We start from the raw sequence: 14,804 nt of genomic DNA, 5'->3' as shown, positions 1-14,804 counted from the left end.
GGGGAAGAGAGCGCGACTGGAGCTAGTCTGCATTCGGGAAGGCGCGATTCGGCCGCAACTTTTCGAACTTCACCATCGTCAACCACCAAGCAAGCATCGCAGTGCTCCGCCCGCCATTACCTGCGCATCTCGCCTCCACCAATCACACACAAGCCACAATGGCATCGAAACGGGCGACTCGAAGTCTGCTCTCCTCAGCTGCGCCGTCGCTGCGGTGCTTGTACGCCTCCAGACCTACGCTCGTGCGGACCTCCGCATGCGCCTTCTCGACCACCACCCCATCACGAGCACCTGAGTACGACACCGAAGCAGCAGACCGGCCACGATGGCAGCAGACACCGCCTCGCATGCAAGCCCCCTTCAGGATACGACCGGCAGCAAAAGGAGGCGTGTTCAAGGTCAATGAGGATCCTAAGAGATTAGACGATGCGTACGTACGGATGCTGGGGCCCGGTGGTGATAAGGTGCTGGATGATGAGGTCAAATGGCTGGCTGTCACACACAAGAGCTTCGACCACGGAAGGCGGGGGTTCAATGACAGACTCGCATACCTGGGTATATACTGGCACAGCTTGGGACGAACAGACAGGAACTAACAGCAGGCAGGACGAAGGATAGTCGAGCTTCAGACATCGCAGGCCTTGATCAACTCCCCGCAAGCCAAATCCTGGCCCCGAGATGCTTCAGGCGAGCCTAAGGTCGACAACTACGGCCGCAGGCCCTTTTTCCATCCCGCGCTGAACGGCCTCGAGGGTCTGACCAACGAGGCAGAACAGACAGTCCTGGACAAGACACGGTTAGCGCAAATCGCAGAACGTTACGGTCTGGACAAGGTCACACGGTGGACACCAAAGCGAGCGGACAACCTGCAAGGGTCCGGTCAGGAGTCTGTCCTCATGACTTCGCTGTACGCCATTGTCGGCGCTGTTGCCATGGAGCGTGGTGGTGAGGAAGCCAACAAGGTTGTGCAGAACAAGATCCTGACACCGCTGGGCTTCACCTTCAGTGTTGAGGCGTAGTGCGGGGAAGCTATACTTTGTACAATAATTGTATCTGGCATCATGGGCGAGGGCTTTGCGCACTTGATAGCGACTGCATTGGGACTTGGAGCTGCATATATCAACCGGACAGGGGCAATGAAAGCATTTGACGATGAACATGTTATGACGCGAAGCAATTTGTATGCGTCAAGTTGATCGTTGAGAACTGACCTGATCCATCCATTGATTGCAAGTGAAAGCGCCGCGGGAAGCTCGGTAATGAACGTGTTTGTTTCACAGATTCACAATCGAACTTCTGCCCAACAAAAACAACAACACACAAGTCTCTGACCACCTCCAGGCTCTCACATAGCTATGATAGTTCTGGTTCTTGTACCTACATTATTGCAGCTTGAGCTACACGTGATTGTACCTGCCAAGCCCGCAAGTCAACTGTCACAGCGCAGCCTCGCACATCCCCCATTCCGCGCCTTCCCTGCTTCCTTGCACATCTAACGCGCATGCGTCACGAGCTCTTCCGGAGCGCCGAGACCAGCAATGTCTCCAATTTGCGCTTCTATGTGGCTCTTGGCAGCTTCATCTGGTTCGTGATAGTTTGGAGTGTCTGCGCCATTGGGTTCACACAATTGTACGCGACCCTGTCGACGTCATATCCTGGAGGAATTCACTGATACAAGACAGATTCCGCTATTACTGGCGAAGACCAAAGCCGGCAGCATGCATAACGTCTATGAAGGAGGAAGACGTGCCTCATGTCACCGTCATTCGACCTGTCTCCGGTCTCGATCCTCGCTTGTATGAATGTCTGGCATCGAGTCTACGCCAGACATACCCCAAGCGCAAGATCAACAATGTCTTCTGTGTCGCCAATCGCTCGGATCCCGCACTACCTATCCTCGAACGTCTCGTCCGCGACTTCCCAGATGCTGATGTGCAGATCACGGTCGAGGAGGAGGACCCACTGCTCAAGAAGGACAGGAATGCGCTTGGACCAAATCCCAAGATCAGGAACATGAGTCGTGCCTACCGAGAGGCCAAAGGCGATATCGTATGGATCCTCGACTGTAATGTCTGGGTTGGGAAGGGTGTTGGCTCCCGGTTCGTCGATTTGCTGTGTGGATACAGTAGGGACAAGGGAGGAAAGAGGAGGACCAAATTCAAGTTCGTACATCAGACGCCACTTACCGTGGATCTGGACTCGCAGAACTTGTCCTTGGAAGAGAGAAAGGAGTTGCTGAGCGGGAGGCCAGAAGAACGAGAGAATGTAACAGCTGCCGCCGCAAGCTTCTCATCAAAATCCTCCGGCAGCGCGTTCAAGAGGCTCTTGCAACGTGGGGGTGGACGCCTCGACGAAGCCTTCATGTCCTCTGCACACGCAAAGTTCTACCAGGCCATCAACACCGTCAAAGTCGCTCCCTGCATCATGGGCAAGAGCACCATGTTCCGCCGCTCGCAGCTCAACTACGTTACCTCTTCGAACCCCAAGTACGCACCCGGTATCGACTTCTTCTCCGACAACATCTGCGAAGACCACCTCATCGGCGACGCACTATGGAAGCAACCACAAGCATTCGAAAAGCGCGATTACAAGCCTGCGCCAGGCGAATCAAAAGTGAAATGGGGAAAGCATGAGATGCTGTTCGGAGACTTCTGCTTCCAGCCTATAAGTCACACGTCTGTGGCTGCGTATCTGGATCGCCGTATACGATGGCTGCGAGTCAGGAAGTATACGGTCACTCTAGCGACTTTTGTGGAGCCCGGCACGGAGAGCATGTTCTGCGGTGTATACGGTGCGTATGCACTGACCACATTGCCGTGCTTCCGCACGTTCATCAGCCCGACCTGGACGTCATTCCTCCTGATTTGGCTGCTGCATATGAGTGCTTGGTGCTTGGTCGACTACGTCCAGTACCTACTTTTGCACTCTGCAAAGACCGTGGAGATCGATGAGGATACACCGGACTTCGTCCTACCTCAACGATCGAACGCGGCATACCACCGCGCTGAGTCTCTCAAGCCACTACTAGGGAATAAGACGCCGGGTGAGCCGAGTTTGCTTGATGGTGCAAGGCGAAACTTCCGCGAGTTCTTCTACGCATGGCTCGGGCGAGAGTTCTTCGCACTGCCTGTGTGGGTCACAGCCTTTTGGGGCGGTGCAACGGTCGAGTGGAGAGGCAGGAAGTTCTACGTTGGGCTGGACACCAAGGTCCGTGAGATCATGCCTAAGGAGAAGAAAGACGTCAATGGCGGTGAAGGCACAATCAAGAAGTAAGACGACCCAGAGGTCATGGGCTCATGATATGATCGAAAAAACACTCTTGCATAGCGTGCGCATATGATATCCCGAACACCTCCAATTTCGTAAAAAAAAAAAAAAAAAGAAAAAAAAAAAGCCCAACGATGTATATGAAGCAAGACATTGGTACCATCTTGTGGTGCAGACAGATGCTCCTTGGCATCAGAGGCAGTCACGGGGGTATTGACTTGCATTAGCGTCACCCTGAACCTCAACATCGTCGCTGTTGCATCCCACCTTCCTATATTTCATTCAACGCTTGTCAACCTATGAACTCGACGCGGCTGCCCCTATCGAAACGTAAAGCGCGGGATATGTACTTGCCTCAGGCACAAAGACATGCTTCTGTGGGCTGTGAAGCTGTTGTGGGTTGCACAGTGGGCTGACTGGCATCAACAAGGCTATTCAATACCGAACAGCATGCTGTGGGCAACGCAGCGTCTTCATCGCGATCGGTCGCTTGCTCTCATAACGATTGGATGGCATGAAATCACGTTCTCGGGCGTGTAAAGCCTGCGTGAAGAGCCTTGCCGGCCGCAACCACGATATCGTTACTTGGAAGACAAACAGTCGTTTGAACGTATGTAATTATGAACATATACTAGCCGGCTGTTCAGGGTCGTGAACCTGACAGCATATGTTACAGACTAAGTGAGTGTGTTTGGAGCCGGCGATACACTTCTCGGGCAGCGCGTCGAACGCAAGCGCTCCCACGCGCCTCTCATGCAAACGAATGCAGTATCTTATAAAATGAACCCACTCATGGGCGGTGTTCGAAAACATAGCCTGTTTTACCAACTCCTCGCTTCGCTAGAATGCAAAGACTCAATTGGACTTTTACGTCCTGACGACACGGCATGTCTGCTGCTCTACTCAAGGTACCTCCTGGTAACTCGCACGGTGAAAGAACTGAAAAAGACGGAAATGATATGCAGTGGGAAGATGGCCCACAGCATGGGTACGCCGCTGCTCTCCTTCCACAGGTTAGTGATACTCGGCAAGTGTGCGAATACCGTCAACATTGCTGTAGCAACAACGATCGTTACGGCTATGAAGCCGTCCGCGTGTTCCAGGCTTTTGGCTACGACCTTGCAATACGCGGTATGAAAGCCGATATATGTTGCTGCTGCAGCGATGAGCAGTGGCTGTGATGCTGTGTCATCTGCTTGGATGAGCATGACTACTCCAGCTGATGCAGCAGCGCCAGCAATCAAACCGCTGTGATCATTATGCCGGTGAAGATACCAGATTATGCCACTCGATGTGGACAGAATGACTGCTGGAACTATCAAGTCGATCAAAGATGTTGCCAGCTGTGCGAGCTTCTTGGTGGCTTCTTTTTTGAACTGGTACTCTTGCGGTTTCCCCGGCAGTGCTGTCATGCTTGGTGTTGGCTTGTTGGAGGTCTGCGGAAGAGGAATTTTCGTGGTATGTGATGGAGAAGTTCTGACAACTACCAAGACGTTGGCACAGCTCCAAGGCTTCTAGATTCAGTAGGTACTGACCTGGTGTTGGTTCACTGCCGGTAGGCACTCGCTTGCGTTTTCGTCCCACCTCATCGCCTTTCTGCTTTCCTAATTCTCCTGATGGTAGACCGTTACCTTTTGGTTGCGAGTCTATCGTGTCTCTTCCTGACAAGCTTGATGTGTCGGCGGTTGGAATGTACAGAGCAGTTGTGAAAGTGGGCAATATGACAAGAGGAACAAGTAGGGCTGCCGGTTTTGTCTTCATTTTGCCCTAGAGTTCTGCGGGAAGTGAACTTTGAAGAGGAGATGGATGGTAATCTTCAGTATGAGAGCTGACGGTGAGGTGCTGAAGGTGAGGTGCTGAAGGGAGAGTGCTGAAGTGGAAGGACAGTCTCGGGAGATTGAGGGGGAGTGTCCTCGCTATGGTGCATCGACCTAGCTGTCAGGCTGTGGTGGCGCAGCCTGAAAACTCACTCCTCTCACCGGTGCATTGCCCCCCTGTTCTCGTCTCATGTGCTGTTTCCATAGTCTTCGGCTCCCCCACACCCTCTTCTCTGACTGCTAGCATTCACCTCTTGCGCATTTCTCAAAGCCTTCAGCATCCCATCGTACGGTATCTTATCTTGGACACTTGCTGCCCTCGTTGAGACTCACTTAACTAATACAGTATTCAGTCTACCGCTATCCTTCGACATAATGCCACGGTCGTCGTGTCATTCGAGTCGTTCTTGTTATTCTCCATCGTCCGATGGTCCTGAATATACAACCATGAGCCCGATCACCCACAATACTGCATACAGCTACGACTACAGTCACGATTATACCAGTGACTTTGGCAGAGTGGAGGTTCAGTCAACACTTCTGCCTCGAGCGGGTGAGAAATACGACTACGTTCAGTATACTGACTGTCCGCTCGATGATAGCGACAGTACGTGGATGGATCTTGACACTTGGCAATCCTCGGATTGCACGACCTCACAGGAGTGGTACGATCAAATGCCGTTCGATCTGTGTATGACCGGAGCTCTGTTTGTCGCGGCTACCGTAGCAGCGGTGCCGATGGCGCAGTATCATCCTACGCATGATCGAAATGGCGGAGAGCCCTACTTCCATAGTGCACCCTCGGAATCAAGCATAGCGCTTGCGGTGAGTCTCCCTTCTTCTTGTAGCTTTGTTCGTTCTTCGTAAAGTGTGTCATCAACGTTCTCCTAATGCATTGCAGCGAACCCGTGTGTCGGAGCAGAACCACGGGACGGGAACAGTATTTTGGTCCTCACTCGAACACCATGTGGTCACCAATCCATCCGCAGACACCTTCTGCATGTCAACACTTGCGTTTGGCGCAGCATGTGGCTTGCTGTGTCATAGCAATCGGCGGAGTACATCTCAGCGGCCGCTCCTATTTATTGGGGTTGGTGCCGCATTGGCTTTGACGGGCTCCCATCAAGGAGAAGGAGGGATACTATGGAACACAACGGTACCAGCGGCTTTGATCACTGCAATGCTGTTATCTCGAATCCTGGACATCATCTACAATTGGCTGAGGGTTCCTGCTACGGATCGATCCATGGATAAGTAATGATGTTTGGTCACTGGGCTGTGTATTTCTCGATCGCCATCTCGATAATCTCGTTCACGATTACCATCAAACAACGGATGCCGACGCCGGGATGACTAGAGGAGGAGTTTCTGGTACGGGGTGTATACTAAGACTTTGATCTATTTGATTGCAGCTAGCCGTGAGGCTTATGGTTACAAGGCGCATGAGCAGTGTATCCTGTCATCGTATCTAGTAATTGAATGATCGATTTGATTGACTCCACGCATGACACTGAATTCAAAACTCAATAGCTCAGATCAGTCACGAGTCTTTGCATCTACTTCAAAGTCACACCTTTCTCCTCATCGTAACCTGAGTCTTCTCGCTTGCCGGAGCTCCTTCATCAAGCCGCTTTCGAGTGCGACGCTATCACTTCTCCTTAACAATTCTCTCTCTTTCCATACCCTTTTCGTCTTCCCATTGTCTTTGGCTTCCGCCTGTACCTGCAATATCCAGTATTCTTCGTAACTTAATCGAGCACGTCTCCATTATGCACGACTGCGCCCCGACAATGGATTGCAGCACCTCACATTGCGATACTGCGATGCACTGCTCCACATCGATGGACTACGGCGATTCAGTGGACCACTCTACCTGGGTGGCTACTTCTCTGCAGACAGGAATAATGTCGAGTCCACCTTTATACTCGTCTTCCTGCAACACATCATCAAGGTACTGTCCTCGCGATGGACTATCGAAGCCCGCGGCCACCGGCTACTAGGACCAGCGCCAGACATTCATCCTTGGATCCTTGCGACGTGGTATCGACAGCCTTCAGCCCCTCAGATGGCCCACCCTATCACTACCATCCGATATCACCCACCTTGGACAGAACAACCTGATTCACCGCCTCAATCCGCCTTACTCGCCACACTTCCGGCGGCAGTCGATGGCATCGACGTTCGCTACAAGCTCAACCACCTCAAGCATCAAGTCTGCCCTCACAGATGCACGTCTGATCCAGCGTTCTCCCTCTGTGGTGGAGAAGAGACAGAAGTAGGACGTGGTGTAAGGAGAAGTTTTGCAACACGTGTGCTTTGATCACGATGGATCGGGATACTGTGCATTCATTTGAATATCCAAAGCGCTAAATGTAGTAAAACAAGCCAAGAAAGTCTACCTGTAACCACTTGAATGCAGTCTCGCCACTACGCCCAAGCGCCTTAAAAACCTGTCCCCCCCCCCCCTCCCCAGATATCTCGAATCCAAACTTGACCGAACCAGCAGACAGCAAGCGTCCGTAAGAAAAGAAGATGTGCCAGATATATATGATGCTTTTGCATCCGTCCCATCGTTTCCAAAAAAAAAAAAACCCCCCCTTCAACACCCCCCTCATAACCAGAGCCCTCCTGTACGATTGGAACTCATGGCTTAACAAGCTCTCTCTTCATCTTCTTAACCGGATGCAACAAGATCCCCGGCAAACACATCCTCTTCTCCTCAAGCCTGCCATCGCTCCCCGGACCACCGTCCGTATGCTCCTCCTCGCCCCATCTCTGCTTGCTAATCGGCCAATTCAACCACCTCCTATACAGATTCCTCGGGAATCTGGATGCATAGTACCAGCTCCACCCCTGGAAGTTGAACTCGCGGTCGTGGTTATACGGTGAATCGGCTTCCTCGCACCACGCGCCTTGTCTCGATTCGACCGGACCGCCGAGTTCGTTGACGGTGGACGAGGCGTCGAAGATGGCTTCGGTGTATGCGGCGGGCCAGTGGCGGTCGTTGAAGATGGGGTGCGGGGCGTATACGGCTTTGAGGCCGTGTTGGAGAGCGACGGTCGACGGCCACATTTCTGCCTGCATACTCCGTCCGACGAGGTTCTCTTCGTGCATGGCCTGGAGCATGCGTTTCGAGAATCGTACGACTGTGTTGATGAAGACGCGGCGGTCGATGTGCTCGAAATCTGGGTGTGTGAACCAGTCTGCTTGGCCGTCTTGTGGGGTGAAGATGGGACGGATGTTGGGGAGGTAGTTCCAGATCTTGTCTTTGTAGGACCATGTTGTGTTGCGCGGGTCCCACATGGGAAGCAGGGTGATGAAGTCGGCAGGCTCGTTGACGCCCCATGTGAAGTCGTCGTCTTCGAAGCTTGTCGGTGGTGTTGGGCCGAGGGGCTTCTGAGGCGGGTCGGCGCGTGCCCAGGGTCGTGGACCCCAAACTGGGTTTGGGATGAGGGAGTTGACTGACGCGTTGAGGACGTCTTTGTGAGTTTGCTCGACGAAGGATTGGTAGTCTCCGTGGACGTCGGGTAGGTAGTAGCGTTTGTTGCGCTCCCAGAGAAGTTTCCTAGGTTGTTTGTCTGCGAATTCGCTGATCTTCTCGAAGAAGTGGTAATGGTGTCCTGTGTAACGTGCGTCTGTCTCCCAGTTCCAGACAAAATCGAACTCGGGATGCGTAAGACTGAACCATTGAAGGCACATAAACTGCTGCCAATAGACCTGCCAATCCATAACCTTAGGATACCAGTTTGGAAAGATAGCTTCAGACCATAGAACGGCGATATCGCGGAGCTCTACGGGTACGTTCTCTTTGAGCACTTTGTCATAGAGCGCCTGGTCTTCGAATATTTTGAGCTCGCGATCCTTGACGTGCACGTAGAGGAAGACCGCGTATTCACCTCCAGATTGAAGCGAAAGCTCAGAGACCATGGCGCGAATAGCGGTGATGTCGTTTTCTTCGTAAGTGTAACCAGTCCAAGCGCGGATCAGAATAGCGGTACGGTGGTGATACTTCTTTTCGTGCTTGCCTCGGTTCTCCAGGTTGCTGTGGCTGGTATCGGTGGGGATCGCGAAGGCTGAAGATGCAGCTGCAGGCTCGGGCAATGCGGTACTTGGGATCTTGACAATAGGCGATCGCGCCTCGGGTCGATAGCGGTTCTTGTTGATCTCGAGACACAGATCCTGCAACTCGCCCCACTTCACCTCCTCCCACTCGGGAACCGTCCCAGGTGCCCTCCAGTCCTTGACCTCCTCAGGAAACTGGTCATCGCCATATCCGTAGGGGCCGTAGCGCGAGTACCGGTCGAAACAGACATCCTCGTCAAGGCCGATGACGTCGTAGCCACCAGCATACGCCTTGGGAAAGCCATGAGGCAGGCCGCGATAAGCTTGAACCTCATCATCCGTACTCTCATTCAGCGCAACGCCTCGGGGTCCAATGCAAGGCACGTACTCGCCATGCCACTTCTCTCGCCACTCAGGATTGTTGTACTTTGGGAACGGCTTATAGGCGATCGGACTATGCACTAAGGTGCTGTTCAAATCGTCGTGCCCAGCGTTGTAAATGCTGAAGTCCATATCGAACTGCTCCCACCGATTGGGATCGTACTCCTTTCCGATGTAGTCTGAGAACGGTGGCCAGTGACCGTCCCAGCTCGGTCTCCCCCACTTGAGCATCTTCTTCATGTACTCCTTCATATTCGTTGGTCTTGTGAACGGAGGAATGAAATTGCCAATCCTGCTCGGCGCCGTTCTCCACGGCGGATGCGGCTTCGTACTCGACACCGGCTCAACTGACGGGCTCTTCACCGTCTGACTCGGACTCGGTGTCGCCGCCGGAACAGCATGCTGCCACGCATCTTCAAGATGTGCTTGTGACTGCTCCGGACTGTTGTTCGGTATCGGCTCCAGATGGTTCTTGTATGCCTCGTTGAGCAGCGACACCTGCTCGTACACTCTCTCTTTCGCCCACGGGCTTTGCTGCAGCACGACTAATATGAAAACAAACGCTACGATGGAAAGAATCGCAAATCTGCGAGGTGATCTGACAAACATGTTGGTGGATGTGTAGGCGAACCCGTATTCGTGTATTCGTTTATCGTCCTAGGATTGCGAACTAACGTATTGTGGTAGCAGGCGTGCTGTATAGGATGACGGTGCGTAGGGTTACCGACGCTGCATTGCTTGCGAGATGGTGTGCATGCAGCGGGAACGAGTGTAGGTGAGGCTGTTTGGGGGTTAAGCTGTAAGGACCGTGGTGTTGACTTCGGTGCGGACGATATAGCACTTGTGAAGTCGCGACAGGAAAGTGCGGTTTGCGCTGCAAAGGAGGGAAGGACTATTTGATAGTCGTCGTCGTCACTGCCGCAGGCCCAGTGCGCAATCAGACAGAGCGAAGGAGTGTGAGGGCTGCAAGGTACTGCAAGACAGTCGCAGACGGAGTCGGCCGGTAGACAAGACACCACTCACGGTGAGAAAAGTTGAAGAGACAAGAAACAAGGCTCACGCGTGCGGCACAGCGCTCACCAATATCTCAAACCATAGAACACGTCCAGCAACTCTTCATCTCCGGCCACCCATCTCTTTTTCACAACCCCCATACATGGGGCCATACACGGCGCTGCAGGGTTGTCCCAGCACGGTGATGACGCGTTACACCCCCCCACTGCTCCCCCGTCACCTCTCGCAGCCGTGGCCACTGGCAGCTTGCACAAGCAGTCCTCCCTGTCGATTCAGACGGCAGCGGTGATTCGCCTCAATCTCAGTTTCGAGTTGGTGGACAATGGTGCGACGACGTGGCTCGAGCCTTTTTCGAAACGCTCATCAAGCTGAGGCGATCAGCGGCTGCTAAGAGCCGCATCCATGTCGAAACCAAGTTCTGCGAGATGAACGATCATCGTCCAAGATGGCGAAATCACAAACTGTGCAGATGAAGCTCCGCTGATAGGCAGGACGGCTGCGCAACACTCCCGCGCTGTCATGGACGCTGTGCTGTCAAGGAAGGTGAGCGTGTTCAGTTCAATGGTTCAGCAAGGGTCCGACTCAGTAGTTACATTTGCGCACATCTAGTTTCCGTTGTCATATGATTGCGGCAATCGACATCATCTTGTGTGCTTGTGCGCGCAAAGATGCTGCAAGGTAATTTTTTGACCTGTTTTAATCGCATGAGAGAGAGAGAGAGAGAGAGAGAGAGTGTGTGTGTGTGTGTATGTATGTGTGTATGTGTGTATGTGTCTGTGTGTGAGACCGAAGAGCAGACGAACGATGTCCATGCTCCATCTGTCAGCTTCCTGCAAGTTTCGAAATGGATCGAGCAGCATCGGGTCAATGCAAAGCTTTGAGCTTGCAGAATCACCATCTAGTTTGTAGACTTTGCTGTTTGCGATTGTCACAAGCATAGGGTTGTCATGCGCTTCACTCAACCACAAAGGCCTCGAGAAGCAACACGAAATCCAGACCATACACTCACTGGCACGAATAAATTGGTCGCGCTCGATTTCGAAACAAAGGCCCAATGGGCGTTGCTTTTCACCGTCCTTGTACGGAACATCCGCCCTGCGGTGCAACAAAGGGGAACATTCAAACCCGTTGAGGTGCGACTTGGTATCTGGCGTCATGCATTGCATTGCATTGCCGGTCCGCGGCTGCAGAACCTGTCCCTGTCTTCTATCTGCTACTGAATCGAGGGCCTTGTCACAAAGAACCCCCTACCGTGAGTCTATCGTGTCATTGTTCGCCGTCTCAAAGGATACCTCACAGGTGCAAGTCAGTCGGTGATTTGGTGGAAGTCGAGAGCGAGGCTGACGTGGTCCCTCTGATCCCGACCCTCTTTATCTGCTCACTGTGGGCCCTCCACAACCCAACCCCCCCTCCCCCCCCCCACATTCATCGCTTCCAACGCCGAGGACCCTTCACAAAGATGTCCTCCGGCTTGACTGTGCGGGTTGCCTATTTCCACTTCTGCACGACCACGCCTCCGCGCTTGAACTCGGCCATGTCGCCTAGAGCCTGAGCCTTGTCTGTCAATTCTTTTGAAGGAAACGTTGTCATGAGTGCATATGCGCGGCCGTCGGTACTGGCACGGTCTACAAAGTCGTAGACGTCGCCGATTGTGTGGGTGGTGTTGAAGCGGGACTGCATGCGTGTGCCGTCACCGAGGCGAATCTGCAGTGTCACCGTAGGCGCGGAAGTATCGACATTGACGGATGGTTGCGCCGAGCCAGTTGAGGCCGAGGCAGATGTCGTACTTGGGGAAGCTGCAGGAGGTGCAGCCGAAGTGCTTGCGCCGGGCGTTGGACTACCGAGTCGCTGGCCAGAGCCCCCGAAGGGAACATACTTCTTCTTCGGCTGCTTGTAGTCCTCGTCCTTGTGCGCGTGTACCTCAACATCGACCTCCTGTCCATGCTCGACATTCAGGATATGAAGCGGGGCATGGCCTGTGTTGATCATCTCGAGGGTGCGCGCATTCGCTGGGTCGTCGTAGCGGAAGAGGGCTCCATCGTCGACCGAGAAGCCGTCGCGCCAAAGGTGAAGTTCGCGATGAGCACGCGGCTGAGGTGCGGCTTGGCTGGCGGTGGGATCAGGAATGTGTCGCGAGGGAGTGTCGTCGCCGCCAAGCGTGTTACCACCGCCTGTGAAGCGCGAAGTCGGCCGCTCGTCGTCGCCACCTGGTCGAGGAGCGTTTCTGTCCCATGTTAGCATTGTCGCCACTCAAGCATTGTCAGACTGTACTGACTGCCGCGCCCTCTTCAGGATGTTGTTGATGTGGTCTCGAGGGTTTGCTTGGTTGGGGTTCTGAACAGCGAGACCAGACTTCTCTCCTCCCGCGAAGAAGTCCTGATTCTCGTCGTCCTTGTAGTCGTCGTCTGAGTCGTCGTCATCGTGAGCGTGAGCGTGAGCGTGAGCGTGTCCGCTGCCGCCACCTGAGGACTGCAGGTCCTTGAGCGTCCTGAGCCCCGCCACACCGCGCTGCTGCGGCGCCTGTCGCTGGGTGGACTGTTGTCGCGAGGACGAGGACGAGGAAGCCTCGGTTGGTGGAACGTATGCGCCTCCAAGGGTGCGGCCGCCACCAGGGGCCGGCTGCTGGGGCGGGTTTGGGGTAGGATCTGTAGTTTGGTCGTCGCCTGCCATTTCCGTGTCTGAGCGCTGTTCTGCCTCTGCTGATTGTTCGTAGAAGAGTTCGGCGGCGACTTGGAGGTCGCCGTTGGCTGCGTCGAGGTATCGTTCAGCCTGCAGGTGGAGGTTAGCAAGTAGCTCCGTGTTCCTACGACCTTGGATTGCACTTGGACTGCACTTGGACTGCACTTGCCTCTGCGGGAGCTACACCAGTCAGGCCTGCAAGCTGTGCAATCTGGTCGTCGCGGTTGGCGGCTGTGCTGGAAGACATAACAAGAGTGGGCGTGGGGTCGCTGCAGTGAGAGGAACGGTGGACGACTAGAAGTGGTTGATGTGGTTTGGTAGAGCTCCAATAACGCGCGGTGGGGTTCGCGAAGGCGGCAACGGCTGACGTGACGTACCTTGCGGAAAGAGCAAACAGATATTCTTTCACCCGGCGACTACTGAGGAGCGGTCCCCATGTTGGGCGATGCGCTCTTGAGACTACTCAGCTACCCTGGAGACCCCGCACTGCAGCATAACCCTTCACAGTCTGCAAGCCCGATTCTCTGATATCACAACTACCCATGTAACCGCAGTGCATCCAAGCTCCCGCTGCCAAGACCGGAGATCGCTCAGAGCCTCAGTAACATCAACTCATCGCACTTCGACCTCGGCAGCGGATCCGCCCTGCACATTTATTCAACAGGACTCTGATCTTGTCGAACATCAAGCAGACACTCACAGTATTCACTCGTGCTTCAGCCGCTCTGTTGCCTCGGATACCACCCTCCCCACAACCTCCATCCCATCCGCAGCCACAACCATGTCCGACCCCCTCGACATCCTCCCCACAGACCCAGCTGCAGCCGGTGGCATGGACGCCTCGACCACCACCTTCCCTTCGGATTCAGAAAACTACGAGTCCGCCGACGTATCGCCCTCACCGCCGTCTAGCTCCTCGCCCTTGATCCTGTACTCGCCGCCCACGCTGTGGGGCCTGATTCGTGGCGCGGCGATCAACCTGCTTTTGCCGTTTGTGAACGGGCTGATGCTCGGGTTTGGAGAGCTGGTGGCGAATGAGGCGGCGTTTCGGTTGGGGTGGAGCGGGACAAAGGTACGTTGTTTCTTTGTTGGAGGTTTCGGGGAGGGACGGGAGGGACGGGAGGGACGGGAGGGACGGGAGGGACGGGAGGGACGGGAGGGACGGAAGGGAGAGGTGTATTGGAGAGGAAGGTGCTGTGGGAGATGCGAGAGAGTGGTGGCGACGTGAGGCTGGCGATGCTGACGATGCATAGATCTTCCCTGCTGGACGGAGCGATTCGAGACGTGTCGGACCGGGTGTCGAGATGCGCGCTGATCCTGTCGAGAGGCGGAGGAGGAATGGGCAGGAGCTGGATATGTACACTGCTCTGGAGTAAGGAGGTCGAGCGCTGAGGCCGAGGACGGCACCAACTAGGAGGCATTCAGGTACGGTTGAGGTACGAGGATCGTATGCACAGGGCGCATGGCAGACGGCTTTGCCTCGTCCAAGTGATCTCAAAATGCGAATCTAGACAAAACACAAAACATGCAACAAACGAGACGGCGTTTGCGTCCAAGTATATGTACAAAAATCTACAAGTACAA

The 14,804-nt window shown here is 54.2% G+C and overlaps 9 protein-coding genes across 9 annotated transcripts; 5 read left to right on the top strand and 4 right to left on the bottom strand.

Annotated features, from left to right (window-relative positions):
- The first annotated feature begins 101 nt into the window (after positions 1 to 101).
- On the top strand, positions 102 to 1,129 carry BU25DRAFT_411586 (uncharacterized protein). The gene is made up of 2 exons (XM_033706591.1): positions 102 to 555; positions 607 to 1,129. Exons 1-2 carry the CDS (start codon positions 159 to 161, stop codon positions 1,017 to 1,019), a joined length of 810 nt encoding a protein of 269 aa, XP_033560805.1. The 5' UTR covers positions 102 to 158; the 3' UTR covers positions 1,020 to 1,129.
- Positions 1,130 to 1,501: 372 nt separating this feature from the next.
- On the top strand, positions 1,502 to 3,340 carry BU25DRAFT_394635 (glycosyltransferase family 21 protein; the record flags this gene model as incomplete). Its single annotated transcript, XM_033704751.1, has 2 exons — positions 1,502 to 1,629; positions 1,683 to 3,340. The coding sequence occupies 2 exons, from the start codon at positions 1,502 to 1,504 to the stop codon at positions 3,271 to 3,273; spliced, it is 1,719 nt and encodes a 572-aa protein (XP_033560804.1). The 3' UTR covers positions 3,274 to 3,340.
- A 427-nt stretch (positions 3,341 to 3,767) lies between these two features.
- BU25DRAFT_411583 (uncharacterized protein) lies at positions 3,768 to 4,083 on the bottom strand (the record flags this gene model as incomplete). Its single annotated transcript, XM_033706590.1, has 1 exon — positions 3,768 to 4,083. The coding sequence occupies one exon, from the start codon at positions 4,078 to 4,080 to the stop codon at positions 3,886 to 3,888; it is 195 nt and encodes a 64-aa protein (XP_033560803.1). The 3' UTR covers positions 3,768 to 3,885.
- BU25DRAFT_91685 (uncharacterized protein) lies at positions 3,987 to 5,243 on the bottom strand. The gene is made up of 3 exons (XM_033712240.1): positions 4,893 to 5,243; positions 4,803 to 4,829; positions 3,987 to 4,750 (listed from the first exon to the last, which is right to left on the bottom strand). Exons 1-3 carry the CDS (start codon positions 5,026 to 5,028, stop codon positions 4,167 to 4,169), a joined length of 747 nt encoding a protein of 248 aa, XP_033560802.1. The 5' UTR covers positions 5,029 to 5,243; the 3' UTR covers positions 3,987 to 4,166.
- On the top strand, positions 4,933 to 5,839 carry BU25DRAFT_91559 (uncharacterized protein). Its single transcript, XM_033712238.1, has 3 exons — positions 4,933 to 5,376; positions 5,438 to 5,609; positions 5,687 to 5,839. The coding sequence occupies exons 1-3, from the start codon at positions 5,186 to 5,188 to the stop codon at positions 5,708 to 5,710; spliced, it is 387 nt and encodes a 128-aa protein (XP_033560801.1). The 5' UTR covers positions 4,933 to 5,185; the 3' UTR covers positions 5,711 to 5,839.
- BU25DRAFT_91560 (uncharacterized protein) lies at positions 5,840 to 6,465 on the top strand. The gene is made up of 2 exons (XM_033712239.1): positions 5,840 to 5,909; positions 6,026 to 6,465. The coding sequence occupies exon 2, from the start codon at positions 6,085 to 6,087 to the stop codon at positions 6,340 to 6,342; it is 258 nt and encodes an 85-aa protein (XP_033560800.1). The 5' UTR covers positions 5,840 to 5,909; positions 6,026 to 6,084; the 3' UTR covers positions 6,343 to 6,465.
- Positions 6,466 to 7,561: 1,096 nt separating this feature from the next.
- Positions 7,562 to 10,633, bottom strand: BU25DRAFT_91555 (uncharacterized protein). The gene has a single exon (XM_033712237.1). The coding sequence runs from the start codon at positions 10,134 to 10,136 to the stop codon at positions 7,728 to 7,730; it is 2,409 nt and encodes an 802-aa protein (XP_033560799.1). The 5' UTR covers positions 10,137 to 10,633; the 3' UTR covers positions 7,562 to 7,727.
- A 1,325-nt stretch (positions 10,634 to 11,958) lies between these two features.
- On the bottom strand, positions 11,959 to 13,491 carry BU25DRAFT_411579 (SEP-domain-containing protein). The gene is made up of 3 exons (XM_033706589.1): positions 13,390 to 13,491; positions 12,817 to 13,310; positions 11,959 to 12,765 (listed from the first exon to the last, which is right to left on the bottom strand). The coding sequence occupies exons 1-3, from the start codon at positions 13,465 to 13,467 to the stop codon at positions 12,030 to 12,032; spliced, it is 1,308 nt and encodes a 435-aa protein (XP_033560798.1). The 5' UTR covers positions 13,468 to 13,491; the 3' UTR covers positions 11,959 to 12,029.
- Positions 13,492 to 13,623: 132 nt separating this feature from the next.
- Positions 13,624 to 14,803, top strand: BU25DRAFT_369686 (TOM13-domain-containing protein). The gene is made up of 2 exons (XM_033703933.1): positions 13,624 to 14,292; positions 14,474 to 14,803. The coding sequence occupies exons 1-2, from the start codon at positions 14,002 to 14,004 to the stop codon at positions 14,594 to 14,596; spliced, it is 414 nt and encodes a 137-aa protein (XP_033560797.1). The 5' UTR covers positions 13,624 to 14,001; the 3' UTR covers positions 14,597 to 14,803.
- The last annotated feature ends 1 nt before the right edge of the window (position 14,804 follows it).

This window comes from Macroventuria anomochaeta, assembly GCF_010093625.1.
Source record: "Macroventuria anomochaeta strain CBS 525.71 unplaced genomic scaffold BU25scaffold_20, whole genome shotgun sequence".
NCBI classification, from domain to species: domain Eukaryota; kingdom Fungi; phylum Ascomycota; class Dothideomycetes; order Pleosporales; family Didymellaceae; genus Macroventuria; species Macroventuria anomochaeta.
Note: the sequence above shows the minus strand (reverse complement) of the source record. Positions and strands in the feature narration are given on the sequence as shown.